General features: G+C 36.1%; 1 protein-coding gene across 4 annotated transcripts; it reads left to right on the forward strand.

The window, feature by feature from the left end:
- Positions 1-3233: 3233 nt before the first annotated feature.
- Positions 3234-14111, forward strand: LOC104241184 (PHD finger-containing protein 6). 4 transcript variants are annotated; one of them, XM_009796101.2, is made up of 7 exons: positions 3234-3471; positions 9249-9334; positions 10215-10732; positions 11002-11116; positions 12008-12238; positions 12357-12478; positions 13217-14111. In XM_009796101.2, exons 1-7 carry the CDS (start codon positions 3469-3471, stop codon positions 13732-13734), a joined length of 1593 nt encoding a protein of 530 aa, XP_009794403.1. In that variant the 5' UTR covers positions 3234-3468; the 3' UTR covers positions 13735-14111. The 4 variants fall into 4 exon arrangements, with proteins under 4 accessions (XP_009794403.1, XP_009794402.1, XP_070027602.1 ...); XM_009796100.2 differs by lacking the exon at positions 3234-3471 and adding an exon at positions 6436-7799; XM_070171501.1 differs by lacking the exon at positions 3234-3471 and adding an exon at positions 6436-7799 and having other exon boundaries at positions 10215-10717.
- Positions 14112-18756: the final 4645 nt, after the last annotated feature.

Raw genomic sequence — 18756 nt, forward strand, 5'->3', positions numbered from 1 at the left:
TAAAATTTTATTGAGCTTTGAATAGAGTATAGTGTATGCTTGTCAGAAAATTCGGGTCATTTACAATGATTTTAGAGCTTACTATTTATAGTTGCACCAAGGGAACAAAGTCCTAGGATCAAGTCTCTCTTTAATGACAATTATGAGGGTCATTGAAGAATGTGTAACGACATGCAGTAAATGTCATATTCTCTATAACAGACTATATATACTTAATGATATAGAATATTCTCCATTAATTGTTACCGAGTGACAGTCATTTATTTCGCCTTTACGAATACCATTCTTTCCGATAACAAACGAGATCGTTGCTTTCGAACCCGATTGTCTTCTGTCCTCGGCTCCATGTATCGCTTTCTCATGCGATCATTTAGTATGAACATATTTTATCATATACATTATTCTTGTTGAACTTATAAGTAATTTGCCTAGACGTGAGTTATAAGTAAACAACAACTTCACCTTTTAAAACATGGTAACTATATGACTATATATCTTAGTCACGCTAAAAAAAAATTGTATTGAAATAAAACAACCGCTTAGGCTGCAGCAAAATAAGGGTGACAACGACGCTTTGTTGTGGTCTTTTCATTAATTGGGCGATGGATAATTGTACCCTTATTTGAGTCACAATTGACTAGTACGTATGTTGAAATATATTTCAAGCACGCATTTGAAAAATTTATAAATTTCATAATTTTATCTTTTAAGGTATTATTTCAAGGTTGGACTTAGAACTTTTGAATGTTCCAATAAATTTTATAGTCATTAATACTTGTAAATTAAATAATGCTAACAAAAGACCAAACCAAAATCAAATCAATACTAATGCTAACAAAAGACATTCAATTCAATACTACGAACGAGAATGTATTGAATATCTATTTTTTGTTTGCAATAATTTAGATAAAAATGCGTAACTTATTTTTATTTTTTCTTTAGCGTTTAGTCATGTAATTAATACTCCTTTATTAGTCTACTTATTTTAGCATGACTTAGTACTTTTAGATTATGCTTATTTTTATTATGGCTTTTTAATTAGCAATATTTATATATATTACATAATTTTATTGTCTTTATTGTAGAATATTTTAGGATATTGTCATGACACATCTCATATTTCGTATTATTTTCTTGGAAAATACTTTATATACTTGTATCTACTAAGATTAAAGAAATATTTTGAGCATAATTTATATGTTTTGTTCTATGAAGATTTACCAGGGAAAAAACCCCGAATAACCCAAAAATCCGAGAAAATCCGAGAAAAACCGAGAGTGAAAAACCCGAGTTTTATTGGTTTGGTTTGGTCTGTAGATTTAATAACCCGATACAATTGATTTGGTTTGGTAATTGTAGAATTCGAACCAACTTGACCTATGTACACCCCACTTAACGGTGTAGGGTCTTTATTTTACTTATGTGCATTATAATCCATATGACCTTATTTAGCAACAAAAAAATATAATTGTATCTAGTTTACAAGTATATCCACTAAAAGTTTACTTAGATGTCTAAAACAAGCAACACTATTTTTTTTTATTTCCCATCCGATATTCGGTACCTGCATTGGAGCCCGACTATATTCGGATTCGTGCCGCGTAGGACCCCATTTGGGAGGAAGCGCTCCCTACCAAGAATTTTTCCGTACCCAGGGCTCGAACCCGAGACCTCTGGTTAAGGAGGATCAGTCTCATCCACTGCACCACATCCTTTGATGGTAAAACAAGCAACACTATAGCTCTGCAGGTCATGTCACTAAATTTCCTCACCCTACATTATATTGTAATGTAATTTCATGATGGTCAATTTTTGAAACTTTTACTAAAGATATAGTACCTCACTAATATTTCATTTTATATCTTTAATTTTGTTTATATATAAAATATCCTTGTAAAACTTGGAAGAATATGATATATTATGTTATATGATTTGAAAAGACTGAAGTCGAAAAAACTATGTTAGTTTGACTTAAATTGAAGATATATTTAACAAACCGACATTGTCATTGACTTAATTACCCTTCCGAATACGCGTAGTCGGTCGTTCTGCTACCCTTGGCATTTTAGTAATTTTATAAAGTCATTGTAAATGGCACTAATCGACGAAAAGTTAGTACAATGTACCTTTTCCACCATGAAATGAACGTTCTGAAAATAACATGCAGTTTCTGGAATTAAAATATTCATGCTGTACGAGAATTAATATATGATGTGCCACCTTTACTTATTTTACTTCATTGCTACGAAGCAGGGGTGTTCACAAAAACCCAAAAAATCGAACCAAACCGAAAACCAAACCAAACCGATCAAAAAAATCGATACTTTTTTATTTAGTTTGGTTTTGGTTTTAATCAGAAAAAACCGATCCAAACCGACTATAGAAGTAGCTATTTCAAATTTATTATTACACACACACACATATATATATATATATATATATATATATATATATATATATATATATATATATATATATATATATATATATTGTTATACAAAGTTTCAAAACTTTATGGTAAATGTTAATAGTTTGCACTTTTAATATAGTTCTTTACCTTTACATTCTAGTTAGATTGATAGTTTTCTTTTGTTTAGTGTAAGAGTCTATTTCGTGTTAAAATAACATATTTTTAATTGAGTCCTTAAATTATTCATCACTATTTGATTCACTTATCATCAATATATTTTGGTAAATAATAGATTTCTCAAAGGGCAATTGATTTGATAGTGTTACATTGAAAATGTGGTTGCCGGAATATGTGTTTGCTAGTGTATGTCTTATATTTAAGAAAAAACCGACATAAACCGAACCGAGAAAAACCGACTTAATTGGTTTGGTTTGGTTCTAATATTTGAAAAACCGACTTACTTGGTTTGATTTCTTTTTAGGGAAAAACCGATCCAAACTGAACCACGAACACCCGCTCTGAAGTAAAAATTAAAGACTTTTTCCTAAAAACGAAGTTTTTGATGTCGACCTCTTAACAATAAAGCAATTTTTTCACTAACATACAGAATACATGACTTCTCACTTTTATGACTAACTGCAAATAAATGAACCAATTTTAGTTTTTGGGACCTATTGCCCCAAATTAGTAGTAGCAAAACGTCTAAGTGCAATTATCAAAACCACAAGGTGCAAACGAACAATTATTAAAAGTACAGGACTTTTACGAGAAAATAAATGTAAAGAATCTCTCACTGGTCTCTCCACTTTCCAGAAAACACGAATTGTGCCAGTTAAATGCAGTGATGAACCGGCGTTTTCAACTGGCACTGTCCCGAAGATAAATGCTGTGATTTTTTTTCCTCATTAATTAATTCGTAAATAATCAAAAGGCCAAAAGTTGGGTGCTGTGTAGGACCCTTGCATTTTTTTCTTCTTTGTCGGTGATCCGCCGTGGAACGCATTTGACCATTCACTGTCCGAGGCAAAAGGAACCAAACAGCAGCATTTCAGGCCCACATGGTAAAACCCTAGGTTTTTTGTTGCTATATTCCTTACTTATTTTATTATTTATTTGGCTTCTGCATTTGTTTTTAAGTGACATTCACAGCCACTCCAATGGCAAAGGCCGACATTCTTTTTGAGATGATTACTGTGGGTTTATGTGTGTCCCTGTTCCTTTTTCTTTCACTTTTCCTTTTTTTATTAAAAGAAGAGCGGATTTGTAAGCAAAACTTACAAGGGCAAGGTTGTAAATATACTACTCCCTCCGTTTTATGTGATCCCATTTGACTTGGCACGAATTTTAAGAAAAGAGATAATTTTTTTAAACTTGTGGTGTAAAATAAAACATATATATTTTGTGCGGTTATAAATAATTGCATAAAGTTAAATTATTTCCAAATAAGTAAAGGGGTCATTCTTTTTGTCACGGACCAAAAAGGAAATAAGTTCACATAGATACGGAGGGAGTATTTAATAGTAGAGTGTTTATGTTTCTTGTATTATTTTCAAAGGAAAATAAATAATTTAAAAATAAAAGGTTAGATAAGATGTCGAGTTTTTGATCTTTACTGGATTCAATGTTCGTATAGAGGTTGCTAAAAATGTCTGAAGGATTTGTTCAGTTTTTGGTGTTTGTATGCCTCGAGTCAGTGTCGCTAAACCTATCTTTTCTGTAGCATTTTTAAAATGTATTTTCTGGTGCGTTGAATTGGAGTTATACCATACCCGGCACAAATAGATTATTAGAATTAATCCTAATTTTGGTCCTAAATATTAGTCATTTCAGCTAACTGAATTTGCTTAAAATTTTTGAAGTTTAAAAAAGAAAAAATCAAAAAGTCATTTTTTTTACCCTTATTGTTTCAATTAGACGAGTACACTTAAATAGTTTAACTTATGTTTACACCGATAGTGTAAAGAATTTTCAGATTATCAGGTTAACCAAAAGATATTATAGGTATCCCTAATAAAAATGAGATTGTAGCCTTGAAGATAATGCAAGTTATGTGCTATAAGTAAAGGTAAGCTGATAGTGAAAAAATTCTTTACATTAATAGAAAATCTGGCATTGATTAGCAGTTTCCATGATAAATAAGTATTACAATATTTTGTGGTTTTTGGCTTTTTGGTGGAACATTTAAGATCTAAAAGACGAATACGGCATGTTAGAGTTCATAAACTCACTACAAGAATAGAGTTTCTTTTTTGTGTAGTTACGATCTGCCTTTTTTTTTTTTTTTTCTTTTCGGGTTTTCCACCCGGTGTCCGGTATCCATATTGGGACCCGACTAAACCGCATTCGCGTCGGTAAGTCCCATATTGGGGGTAAAACGCTCCCTAACAAAGGCGACTCCATACCAAGTGCTCGCTCGAACCTGAGACCTTTGGTTAAGGACGAAGGAGTATACTATCTGCCTTTTGCTTTTATATAAGGGGATCCATAATCTTGTCACTCACAAGCACTGTCTTTGAGCTTGGCTGTTGACATTTATAAATTTAGCTCTTACCAGTACAAAAAGAAAAGGCCAAGAAAACTGACTATAATTTTGCGGGTCAGTTTTAAATTTGAAATCACTTAAACAAGAAGAAAATTCATGCTTTTAATTCTCGGGCCAAAAGGACTGATCAGCTCCGGTCAATTTTTAATTCTATGCATTTTGTCCTCTAATTATCTTCTTGAGCTTATTAATATCTAAACTTTTAGGGGTCGTTTGGTAGGGTGCATAAGAATAATGCTGAATAAGGTGTATCAGTAATGCTGGTATTAGTTATGCTTGCATTAGTTATGCTGATATTAATTTTGCTAACATATTTCTTATCAATTGATTGATTTGATGTATTAAAGCATTGTACAATTTCTAAAAGAATTGTTTGTTTTCAAAAATGCCCTCAAAACCAGTCTATCACTCTAACTTTTTAAAAGAAACATATGTTGAGAAATATTTTTATATGAAAAAATTTTAAAAAAATTATTTAATTTGTCTACCTATATTGTGATATAGAACCAAATATTTATTTATAGAAAAAGGAAATATGCTAAGTATTTATTTATTTATTTATTTATTTATTTACAAGAGATATAATTTTATTTCTCACTATTTGGATTATTTTATACTTGCATTAATATATTAACTAACATATTTTAATCAAGCATAAATTTTGAAGACCAATTTTATCTTTAACTAAGCTAATGCATGCATTAAAACCCATTGCATTGTTAATACCATTGTTTTCTATGCATTAGTTATGCATAGAATAATACCAAATAGAATGTATAATTATTGCCTGCATAACTAATGCATAGGTTCAAAATATCTACCAAACAAGTTATTATTAATACACAAAGCTAATGCATGCATTATTTTATCTAATGAATTCTACCAAACGACGCATTAGTGGTTCTACTTTGAGCAGTGTATTATTAAGAAGCTAACTCACATTTGATTCTCACTTCATTATTTACACTAAAATTTTCAATTTATCCTTATATGCATATATGTGCAAATTAATGCTCTTGATTTTGGAAGGAGGGCGAAATATGCCCCTTTTATTCCAGTTGTTGATATCGTGTTATAGCGGTTAAATACAACACTTGGGATGGAAAATTGCATTCCAACCAAAAATTGCTCGATAAATGGATATGTTGTGGTGCTTACTGGGTCATTATTTTCACATGTCTTGCCTTACCAAAATAAGTTACCTTATACAATATATTGTTCGGATGGTCCCTTTAGCCAATACCTGATAGACAGTGTTGTTTGAGGGTCATACCTTGTGGTACAAATATTTGGTACGTTTGACCAGCTCACTAGATGATTTTCCTATGGTTAACAGTCTTTGATGGATAGTATCTTTATATTCCAAATATTGATATAGTCCATCAGATGTAAGGGGTGACATGTTGCACATACCGAGAATAGACAACATTAACTTTCTCAAATTCTCAACTCTCAAGTAAGTTTGTCTGGTGTGTTTTCCTTTTATAAGAAGCTTGAATTCAGTACAAGTACTATAGTAACATCTTCTATATCAGTAAGGCAACTAGATTGACACAAAACCTTAACAATTTAACTCATAACATTGCCCTCTTCTCTTCATCAACAGCGTGGTAATAAAATTCTGGATTTGATCGTCAAACAATGTATCGACTTTTGTGATCTATGACATATATTGCTGTCCCACAACTATTAGCAAGCTTCAATTTTATCTCCATTAGTCACTAGTAATCAATATGCTTCTGGGAGTTGGGTCCTTCTGGTTGTACAATAAATGCTAGATTATAGTTACAATACGTTGAATTGCCATCTCTAGCATTCAGTTATCAGATAATGCCAATTCTTGCTAATTGTGCTCATCACCCTGGTTCTATCACTATAATATAGCCTTTGTTTTGTCATAGTGACTCATAGCATGTTACTATTTGCATTGTCATCACGTTTCAACCCAATAATGGTCACCTAGTTTCTGTACTCCAAATTTTATTTGCTTGGTTGCTGTTGCCAGGATCAATTATTTCCCAGAGAATTCCTTATGTAAATTACACATTTCTGGGATGGCCCTCCGTATGATACAATGTTTTAGATCAAAAACTGTCTTATATCACGCTCTTTTTCTTTCTTTATTTATTTTTGGGGACGATTGGTGCAAAGGGAAGTGAGAAGAAGAGAGTCTTTAGCAAGAGTTAACTGCAAATTGAATTTGCAAATAAGCTAGCTTATCTTAAAGATTGTTCATTGTCTTATATCATGTATTGACCCTATAGATGAACTTCTCTTGATTCTCAATATATATTACAGGCATTGACCAAACCTCATTAGATTTTTGGAAATCTTCCAACTCCATTGGCTTAATGTGAAGCTAAATTGTCTTAAAGTTGTTTTCGATCTTTTTCAAGTTTTTGTTCTTCCAATATGTTACTCCCTGATGATAACTGTCCTCTGGCTTTCTAGTTTACCACTTCAGAAATATGCGAGAGAGCAAGACTGCCAAGCATCTCTGGCTTAAGATCTTTATAACTGGAAAAGAGTGTATAGATGGTCTTCTTCAAGATGTTGACTGTTTAAGTTCTGAGTTTCGTGCACTTTCAGCATACTCTTTAATACCAAATTGACATCTTGGGCTCAAGCTCATTTGTCTGAGTTAACTACCCCCTTCTATTCTAGAGCAAAGGAATGTTTGGAGCAGTAAAGGTCAATGGAAATGTTGTCCCACTGCATAGGTTGATGATTTGAGTTGTTGCAAGAAACCTGGTTTGGAGAGCGGAAACACTACAAAGCAGCAACCGATGCATGAAATTGTGGCTACTCCTTAGTTCCCTTATTTGTGGTGTTTGCACATTAGGAAAGGTTTGTTGGTTTTGGAGTTCCACCTGGCAAGCAAGGAAAAACTTGTTAATTCATGTTCAAGTTTTTAACAGATGTTTCTTCTCCTAGTTCACATAAAGATTAGTATGATTCCACAGCATGTAGGCCTGAAGTTTCAAACGAGAATTTAATATTCTCCATTGTCACTTGCGTGCTGTCCGTAGGAATGAACAATTGACCTTGGAGCTTAAGGTTCTAGCTAAATTTGTTGTTCTTCAGGCTTCGTGCTCTAATTTTTCTGTCGTGTCTTCTATGTAATTTGGTGTTTCAGGCTTTGTGCTCTTATTTAGTCAATAGAGATAGCTAGGTAACTGTAATTACAAGCGGTTATCTATAGGATAACCAGTCAGACCTGTGAAGCTTTGACCTTGTATATTCAGTACTTCTGCATCTATTATATGAGTGGAATTCTATTGTCCCAAGTCCTAATTTATCTTGAGTGCAATTCAATATCCCATATCCTGATCGATTTTTACTCAATGCTTGCCTCATGTTCAGATATTCTGTTGCTTCTTCGCTACTAAGAATGTTTGCTTCTACCTTGTTCTACTAGTAATACCTCTGTGCATGTATTAGCAGATGTGGAATAAAATTTAGCTAGTGTTTAGGATGTTTTACTCTAGGAGTCAACCTGGTTAAAATAGTTTAACATCAATGAGTACTGCATTACAGTTAGGTTTTTCTTTTTCTTTCTTTTTGCTGCAAAGATAAACATTACTATATGATAGAGTGCATTGATGGACAAGTAGATTGGAGAGCTTTATTTGTGCATTTAGGAATTTCTTCTCTAACTACAACAGGCCTTCTTCATTGTTCTGATAAATCTCCTTTCCGGTCCAAAAGAAGATGTAGGGAAGGATGTTGATAGCGCAACATAGATTGTGTCCAATGGTACAAGTACAAAAGAGAAGCAAATTGAATTTCTTATGTCATTTATTTACAATGGCAGGAAGAAAACTGGTATTGTGCTTTTACAGTTCTTTACTCCGTTCAAGTGCTTCTGCAAAGAGTACTGGAGGTGTTTCTGTTTGGATAGAATGTAACCAAGAATATTCTGGGAAAGTAATATGTTTGTACAATAATTGGAATGCACTGGTGAATATGCATATGGTGCAAAAGGAGGATTTATAGTGGAAGATAAGTATGTGAGCTCAAAGACCACGAGAACTTGATTTTGCTGATTATGATTTAGCGCTGTGTAGCTAATGCCATTTTGTTTCCTCGTTCTTCATGATATTCATATGGTAATCTTATTCTATGCAACAAAAGAAGTTGAAGGAAGCAATTTTTATAGAAACTTGATAAAAAAGGAGCATTTTGATAGCACCAAGTTGCTTGTTCATTGCGAAAACTAGAAGGCAATAAGATCTTCAATTAAGCTGGATTCAATCAGCTTCTGAATTTTTGTGTGTTTTCTGTATGAACTTGCAGGAAACAGTTTGTGGAAATTGCGGTGATGTTGGTGTTCAAGAAGCAATTATTACCTGCTGTCGGTGTAAAAATGTTCATGTCCATCAGTAATCTCTCTCTCTCTCTCTCTCTCTCTGTGTGTGTGTGTGTGTGTGTGTAAAAATGATTGCACAGAATGATGTTGGTGTTCAAGAAGCAATCCTTTCATGTGGACAATCGGGCAGAAAGCTGTATTCCATGACTCTTAATTTTTACTTGCTTGTAATCACCTTATGCCATAACTATATGTTCTTTGTAAACCTCAAACATTTTCCTAAGAAACCGTAGATTTACGAACAAACTTCCCGATCCCAAACCCCTTCTCTTTTGGGTGATTTGACATTTCTAAGTGAGAAGTTGATCTTTCCACACAAGGGTCTGCTCCTCTTAGAAGGAAATTGCTAGTTAGATTGCCAGCTTTTCTTCCCCTTTTTTGGAATTTTAAGTGGGGATAAAGTGTATAATGGAACAAAAAGCCTAAATGAAATTGATATAATAACCTCTTAGGGATTGTCTGGTCTTTCTGGATTCTTCCACTGCCGGATCCTAAAGGGTATTGGACCTTGGGTTCCTCTTAAGGGACACTTTGATTCTTTCATTAGCATGATGTGGCATTCAATTCTCCTAAATAATTGAAAGTTTAGATGTCTATGGTTTTTGGCTTTTTGGTGCAATGTTCAAGATGTAAAGGATGAAATAGCATGTAGACTACATCTGTGTTCTCTACAGGAATAAGATTCTTGTGCATAAGGAATCCTCTCTTCTTGTTTTTGTATAAGGGGGATCCCAGATTATGTAATCTACAAGCGCTGTCTCTGTGCTTGCTTTTTTTGTCATCTATAAAATCCTTACTTGTTTGAACAGATATTCTCTTAAATAATGTCTGTCTTTTCTGCACACATAGTCCTTTTCTTGCTTTTGAAAGTTTTGCCTTTCTCTTACTTCCAGGTATTGTGTGCTAGCCTATTCTGAAAATGCCCCAAATGATTGGTGCTGTGAAGAATGTGATATTGACAAGGAAAAAAAAGTGTATTCATCACCTGGACCCGAAAATAAGTTATCTGAGGGATCCAAGGTACATACCGCTGCAAAGATTGGTCACAGCACTGAGCTACCCAAGAAACCAAGAAAGTTTCCCAGTGGGCATTGTATTAACTGGGAAAAGGAGGTACAGACTGGGAAAACGAGATATCTGTCTGTTGAAGAAGCACTTGGCCTATCATCAGGCATCAAGACATATGGATCTCTGCTGAAAATTACTGGCTCCTCAGGACCTGTATCCGCCAAATCCATGGCAACTCTGTCTGGGAGGAATTTTAACAAGCCTAGAGCTCAAATTCCAAATTCTTTTCCTGAGAAGAGTACAGTGCAGCGTTCTTTAGGTGCAGCAGGATGTTTGAAACCTCAGAATCCTCAAAAAGCCAAAATCACTGAAATGACCAAGAAACCAGGTCAATCATCTAAAGGTTTAAGTGTTCACAGACAGCTCTTGTACTCTTTACTTGTTCTGATTCGTTCTCTTCATATATCTTTTACTCATTAAGAAATTTCACGTTCTATCATATATTCAATTAAAATTTAAATGAATGACACTGATATATCTAGAGTTGAATATTCTCTTTGGAAATGATTTTCCTTACACCATCCAACAGACTCTAGGTATATCAGTAAAGCTTTGTTAGCAAAATTTATTTACTTTTGTACTTCCATCCAACTGATGTAGCCTACTTTTAAGGTTGTGGTGGTTCTGCCATTCTGGAGCTTAGGAGCCCGGATGCTGTGAATGCGAGTCGAATGATGATTCCACCGAAGACACACCCTTGTGATCCAGCTGGAGTTCCTTCCTGGAAGTAAGTACCCTTTATCATGCACTTTAATTACCAACATTAATTAACATAGTCCCTGGGCAAATTCAGCTCCTCTCTATTTTTGCATGCTAGCTTTTTTTTTTTATGGCTGGTTGTCGGCTGACTGATTGACCTTTTCTCTGTAAGTTCTCCATTGACAAGTAAGGAAACATATACTTTTTAGTTCATAATGGAATGTTAGTCCGCCAGGGGATGGCCTAGTGGTTGTTGCATAGTGTAACAACTTGGAGACCCCAGGTTTAAATCCTAGCTACAACACTTGGTTCCCCCATCTGTTCTAGCCCTGGAGGGCAGCATTCCCTTGGGAATCTGTGCCTGTGGGATGGTAGGTTGCCGGTGAATTATTTAAGGTGCGAGCAAATTGGTTGGGACGCCAACAATATGACCCCCCCCCTCCCCAAACCCACCCGCCCACCCACAAACAAAAACAATAGTAATACTGCACTGTTAAAATATATGCACAACTATGGGAAAGACTTTATGCTCCTACATAGTTGAGAGTTGTGACATTACTTGAAGTTACTGCCGCTCTACGTCATTGTATCATGGCCATCTTATGTTCATATATGGAAAACAATTATTTGTAGGTTAAATGGGAGCCACGTATTGTTTATTTTCTAAAAAAAATTCAGTTCTGCAAGTTAATTTTCTAAACTCTCGCTGTTTTTTCGTCTGAGCTATTGTTTGAATGGATCTTTTTGTGTCCTTGAAAGTCAAATATGTCTTTTGTCATGCGTAAAAAACAGAAAATTTTCCCTTCTATTATTCTGCAGACTGATGTTTCTTTTACTTAAAGAAATTGTACCATTTCAACAGGAATCCATGCTCTCTTCCATATAATTATTTGTCTTTCTTTTCCTCTTTGCATTTTAGGGGAAGTTTTGTCATCTTTGGTGATCTTAAACCTGAGATGCCCAAAGATCTGATCCAGGCTTATCCTCCTTCAAGAGTTAGACGTAAGGTGTATGAGTTCTCGAGGCTATTGCCTGATACTCTTCAATTTGAACTAGTTCCACGTGGACATATCTGGTCAAGTTTATTCCACAATCGTTATCCGGGTAAAGAAGACATAGGATTGTATTTCTTTGCAAGTGAGAGAGAAAGGTCAGTTTCTGCCTTAATATCTCTACCGGCAAAGGGTAAGGGTCGCAAAGCAGAAGTGGCGCCCCTTGCCGAGGAAGGTTTTTACTAGAAATTTATTTGCATTTCCCATTAATTGTAGGTCTGAGAAATATATTGCTCTGGTGGAGTTCATGCATGTCAAAGATTTGGTGATGAGAGCGTTCAGAAATGATGTTGAGCTGCTTGTACTTGCATCCACAACCCTGTGCAGTGATTCTCGACGTACAGTCGTACACTGATAATATCTATATTCTTTTCTCATTACCTTATTACCTTTCAATATTTTGTTTAGGTAATACATAAGAAGATCAATTTACCTCTCTAAGATTATGCCTTTTTAAGTGGGGGATCTTGATTGGTTTCGTTAAGTATTTATGCGTTAAGTCATCCAGAGGCCTAGCTGCAGAAGTACTGAATGTACATTCTCATGACAAAGACCAGATCAGTTATCTAATCTTTTATTGCACGCTGGGGCTGAAAAACGTGCAACTTGGATTATGTTTCCTGCAGTTGGTGTGCCTTGATGTAAGTTTATCTCGTAACACACAGGCATGTAAAAGTCAAAGACAATGTGTGCTGTGTATATAACCCTACACGTGTAAGAAAAGATATACATATATCCCATACTTGCCTTCTATATATATCCCACACTTGCCTTCTTTTCGCATTTTCTCCATTAAGAAAAGGAAAAGATATATATGTAAGCCTACTAATTTGCTTTCTTATTTATGCAAGAGAATGGACACCTAACAGTTCCTCTTATAGGGGTTGAATTCTGCTATTAGGACTATTTAATATTTATAGCAGAATGTTAACTCCTGGTTTTTCTTGATGCATACTTTAGTTATGGTGGTTCACTAAAATTTTGGAAGACTTGACTTACCCTTCAAAAGATAATACTTCTAAGAAGATTATGTGATAATTCCGGAGCTGCATTTCACCTTGTGGTTGTTCTTGCAGGATTCAACAGCGAGCACTTTCTGTGGGGATTATTTCACCACGTGAGGCAAGATAAAGTTGGATGTGCTGAAGGGGGCAGCAACGAAGTGAGTGATATGGGGATAGACATGATAGGTGGGGAAGTTGTCTGTACATCCAATGAGGTTGACATGGAGATAGACATGATAGCTGGAGAAAATGTAGGTAGGGTGGATATTTGTGTCTCGAAGACTACTTTCGGAGATGGCTTTGATAGCTCTTTAAAAGAAGCCAATGAGGATGACATGGAGATAGACATGGTAGCTGGAGAAAATATAGGTAGGGTAGACATTTGTGTCCCGAAGATTACTTCCAAAAATGGCTGTGATAGCTCTTTTAAAGAAACTGTTAGTGCTGCTATCTGCAATTGGTCTGAATCAGTTACTCTTGTTTCAAGAACCTCAAAGGGTGGTAAGGAACTTCCTCGTGTAGATGTTAAAAGGGAACCTGTTGATGACTTTCCTCCAGGTTTTGTTCCACGTTTAACTCCTACAAACTGAGCTGCTTCACCTGCAAGTAAAATCATGGTCGCTGCCACCTTGTGAATATCAGTTTAGTTTCTATCAAGTGCATTAGGTATATTGGACTCGCTACCACGAAAGTTCCAAACAATGTGGGCTTAGTTAAGATGTTTGTGGCTGACAATTAAATGTAAAATTGTTGTAAATATTTCTGTTGTCACTTACTCTTATTTGACAAATCGGTACATCTCGACTCACTTTCATTTATGAGATCAGCATAGGATATTTACGTTGTCCAGATTTCTTTTCTGTGGCAGTGTGACCAACTGAAAGACTGAAGGAAAAGAGAAAATGGTGTACGAAGGCGTTTAAGGGTTTAACTTTGCAATCATCATTCTTTTAGATCTAGTTTGTGAATTTGGTTGGCTACAATGGAACAACTGTTTTTCATAGCAACTGCTTTAACGATAGAGATCGGCTGAATTCATTCTGTGGTCTCTTATATTTGTTTCAAATAATCGATAGGTGTTACTCGTTTATTTTTTCCCCCTTCTTACGGAGCACCATATATGATGTTCTATACTTCAACACCACACAAGAGGGGGTAATTTGTGTGGTGCCCAATTTTTCGTTTAATCTGATTATAGAAGGACCTGATTTTTCTATGTGTTCCATTTACTACTGTTGTGGAATTATAAATATAGAAATTAAAGAACACGAAGATTTTACGTGGAAAACACTTGGCTCAAAAGGTGAAAGAAATCACGACCCACCTTCCAGTAGGATTTTCCCAAACTCTCCACTAAAATCACTGAGCCAAAAACTGCATTTACAAAAACTCTTTTGTAAACCTAGGATTAACTCTAATCCCGTTGTAGCACACAGCCTCAACTGTTGCGACAACTTCATGTTAACTCTAACTTGAAAACTCTGAGTACCTAATATAATTACTTCTAGATAAAGTTGAAAGATATAATATGAAAACACCTACTACAATTCAACTAGAATAAAAGACAGACACTTGGAACTGGTTCTTCTCTCTGGTTCAAGTAGCTTCAGGATTGCACGCTTGAATCACATATAAATTGCTTGCAAAATTGCCTTGCTATTTTGCTCTCACGTTTAATTTCTGCTTATGTGCATTACCTGTAAAAGAGAACAACTCTGGTATTTATGGAGTTAGTAATTAGAGATTGACTAGAATACTGATGTTACTCTTCCTTGGTGGAAGAGTTCTAGTTGGTCTCATCCTCTAACTCTATCCATTTCTTAAATTGTGTTCTCTTTGTGTAAAAAGTCTTTCTCCTTATCCAAACATTTTCTATCAGGATCAAGAGATATCATTTCTGGTAAGTGAGGTTTATCTCATTTGCGTGCATCTCACATGCTTGAGTTGACCATATCTGTGGTTCACTATGATGGACCTGGTCCATGTCTTAGTTCCTTTGTCAGTCTTCAAAACTCAACTTTACTTGGGCCAACAAATTTCTCCTTTTTGATGATGACAAGCTCTGCGTTTTTCACTCACTTCAGCCCTGTCAGAACTGAGCTTATTCATCAATGCAAAGTTAGAGAATTTTTACTTATCATCAAGGACCAGGTTCATTAGGTTATAAAAATCACTTATTCAGAATGTAACAAGCACAATATCATTATTCTTCCCCCTTTTGGCATCATCGAAAAGTTGCATAAACATAGTGTGATTCCCAGAATTTTAACAATTACCCATGGTTACTGGGGCAACTACAAGTGCAATCATGGATTAATCATCAGTAATCAACCAAACATATTTAAACTATCAAGGAAAAATAAACAATTAATCAAGAGCAAACACAACAAACTTCATTGATAGCAAATATGATTCGACTACAATCCACAAAAAGAAACAAAAATAGTCAAAACATGAGCAAAACAAGAAAAATCCCGAATCTAGGTCACTGAAGGGTCTAGATAAGTTTCAAGAATTTAAGGCTTGGAAGAACTAGAGGGTTGGGTTTTGGCTTGGAGAAGGTGCAACATATCTTGAAGAATGCCATCATTCTTCTCCTTTTCCTTTGTGAGCTCAGTTCTGAGAGCATCTCTCTCAGATTCAACCTCTGCTAAACGAGCCTTTAGCCTAGCTATCTCAGCATCTTTTGCTCCACTCTCTTGCATCAGAGCTCTGACTTTGTTGTTGATCGGTGTCTTTTTGGATGAACCAGGTTCATTGGGAATGACAGTGACCTCATAGTCACAAGCAATCAAAACGTTGATTCCAAAATGATCCTTGCTTGTGGTCATTTCCCACTTCTTCAGTGGCACCTTACAACGATCAAGAACAGTAATCAGAATAAACCCATAAGGAGTGGCATGGGCTTTGGAGCCATTAATAGCCCTGTCCAGTAGCTTGATAATAAATGCAGGCGAGTTGATCTGCCTTCCACTTTCAAGACACTCCATCAACACCAAATCCATATAGTTAGCAGTGTGCCTTCTTTTCTGCCTAGGCAGCAAGCACTTGTTGACAAATTCAAACAGGACTTTGTGGCGTGACTTCATTTCACTCTTATGCACAACTTTGGCCGCATTCACCTCAGTGACATCACAGAATCTCCTAGTGATTGTAAGGGCAGTAGGAAGGGAGTCCAGACTTGGACATCTTTGTCTTGTATAATCATCATATCCTTCAGAGGGGATGTCAAGAATCTCACCCAGCTCCTTTGCATCAAAGGTCACTTGGACCCCTTTCACCTGGCTGGTAACTCCGTCATCCTTGACTTCTGCATTGGCCATGAATTCAATGATATCATTCCTGGCATGCCTACCATCCAACTGAAGGACCATGTCCTTCCAGCCTTGAACAGCTAGAGTATCAACCAATCAAACCATCCTTGGTTCCATCAAATCCTTCAGAAGTCTACCCTTCAAGATTTTTCTTTTGCCAAACTTGGCCAGCTTGTCTTGTTCATCATCAGATTCACTCTCTTCTTCACCACTTCATTCCTCCTCCTCAGTAATTCTAACTTGCTTGTTTTTCACACCAGACCTTATCCTCTTGGCCAATGAAGGTTCAGCAGTCTTAGACACAGATGAAGACTTCTTGGAAGAAGTCTTGGTCTTTTGGGGCTTGGGGTTCTGAACCTCCACAGTTCTGTGCTCTTCCTGATGGACCTGTTCCATCTCATCCACATCAACAGGCTCTGCAACCTTAGCTTTCCCTTTATTTATCCTCTTCTTCTTGCTTTCTGCCATAGCCTTCTGTAACTCACTCTCACTCTACTTCACTGTGCTTCTTGTGGCCCTTCCCTTTGGTAGAGGAATCTCAGCAGTTGTTGGAGAATAAGCCTTTCTTTTCTTGGAAACTTTTGTAGTGTTGGTGGCTTTTGGTGTTGGGGTTCTCCTTTTCTTTGGATCATAGCTTGCACCCACTTTTTTCAGAAGATCTGCTAGGGTCTCTTCAATAGATGAACCATGTTCATCTTCCTGTGAACTAAGGTTAACCAACCCTTCAACAGCCTCCCCTGAATCACTTTCCCCTGTCTTCTGGCTACTCTCTTCCACAATTGCATGTTCAGCCCCACAGATAGCTGGTCTTACCAATTCAGAAGTGGGTGAGGAATCAACCACTTCTTTCCCTTTTCCCCTCATATCACTATGCACACCCTCACTCTCCTTTTCTTTTTCACCTTTATTTTTACCACCTATCCTTCTTGACTCAGGCAATTCAACATTCCTAACAGACCCAACCATAACAAACTTATTGTCTAAATTTTCAACTAAAACAGAACGTACCTCAAAAGGGGAATTTTGAGCCTTCTCAGAGACAGCAGACCAAGTTCCTTCCCCTTCACTCGCAGATTTGAAAGAATCATCTGAGTTCTCAGAATCTTAGGCTTGGCTTGCCTTTAATTTCGCGTTTGATTTCTTTGAAAAAGAACCAGTAGCCACCGTTTTGCGAGCAACCATTTTTCACTCGTCTTCTCCTAGGTTGGGTGTTGTGCTGGGTTGAGGAGAAGTGGAGGAATCAGAGGGGGTAGGTTGTGGAGGATTGCCTAGGTTATCTTGGGGGTTAGACATCTTTGCTAATTTTGGAAGATGAATTCTGAATTGGGCTTTTTGAAGTGAGAAGAATGGAGAGCAGAAGAAATTCGACGGTTTAGAGAATTTTGAGTGAAGCAATGATTGTGATGATGGATTTTTAAATAAAGAGGTTTAATTAATGACTAACGACAACTTTTTGTAGTCAATTAGAAGTCCAATCAACCTAAAATTTCAGGTTGAATGAGCGGTTAAGCTTCCTTAGATTCTAGGCATTTTATACGGTCAGGATTCTATTAGAGACGGAACTGGTTCAAACTTTAGAGGGATAAGTTTTTGTGACGATTTTGAACATGGGTACTGTAAGCACGTGATTTTTGCTTCACGGACAATCGCTCCAAAAGAAAATAAAAATAGTGACAAATGGCTTCGCTGTACAATTTTTTTTATCTTTCTGTGACATGTGTTGTTAGTCATTTGTGGGTCTGTCCATTTTGCATCTAGTCATTATCAAACAAAAATACAAAAAAAAATATATATATGTGTCGTTAAAAGAAAATTCAAAAAATATACGTATGTATGCATCGTTCGTTCTAAGCTGTGATCTAACCATTTTCTTTATTTTTTATTTTTATTTTTATTCCATTTATGTGTGTTTATTGTTGTAGGTGTTACACAATATGTGTGCAAGTTTTATTTTAATTATTTACCCTATTTTAGAAATTTTTGGATTAATTGGTTGAGATAAAAAGGGAAAGGAAAATCTGATTGGGCCCCAAAACGAGGCCCAAAACCGAAAACACTGATCCGGTCCAGACCAGGCCTGCCCAGGTACCTCCTGAAACGACGTCGTTTCAGGCAAATCAATCTGAGCCGTCCGTCCAGGCCAATCCAACGGCTCAGGACCTCTTTTAGCAACCCATTCTCAAACCCGACCCAAATAATCGGTCTGACCCAACCCCTCACTTAAACCAAACGACCCCGTTTAACTACCAAACGACCCCGTCTCATTTCTCACCCTCAGATCCAAGCCGTTGAGATCAT

Source organism: Nicotiana sylvestris, chromosome 3 (genome assembly GCF_000393655.2).
Source record: "Nicotiana sylvestris chromosome 3, ASM39365v2, whole genome shotgun sequence".
Lineage (NCBI taxonomy): Eukaryota > Viridiplantae > Streptophyta > Magnoliopsida > Solanales > Solanaceae > Nicotiana > Nicotiana sylvestris.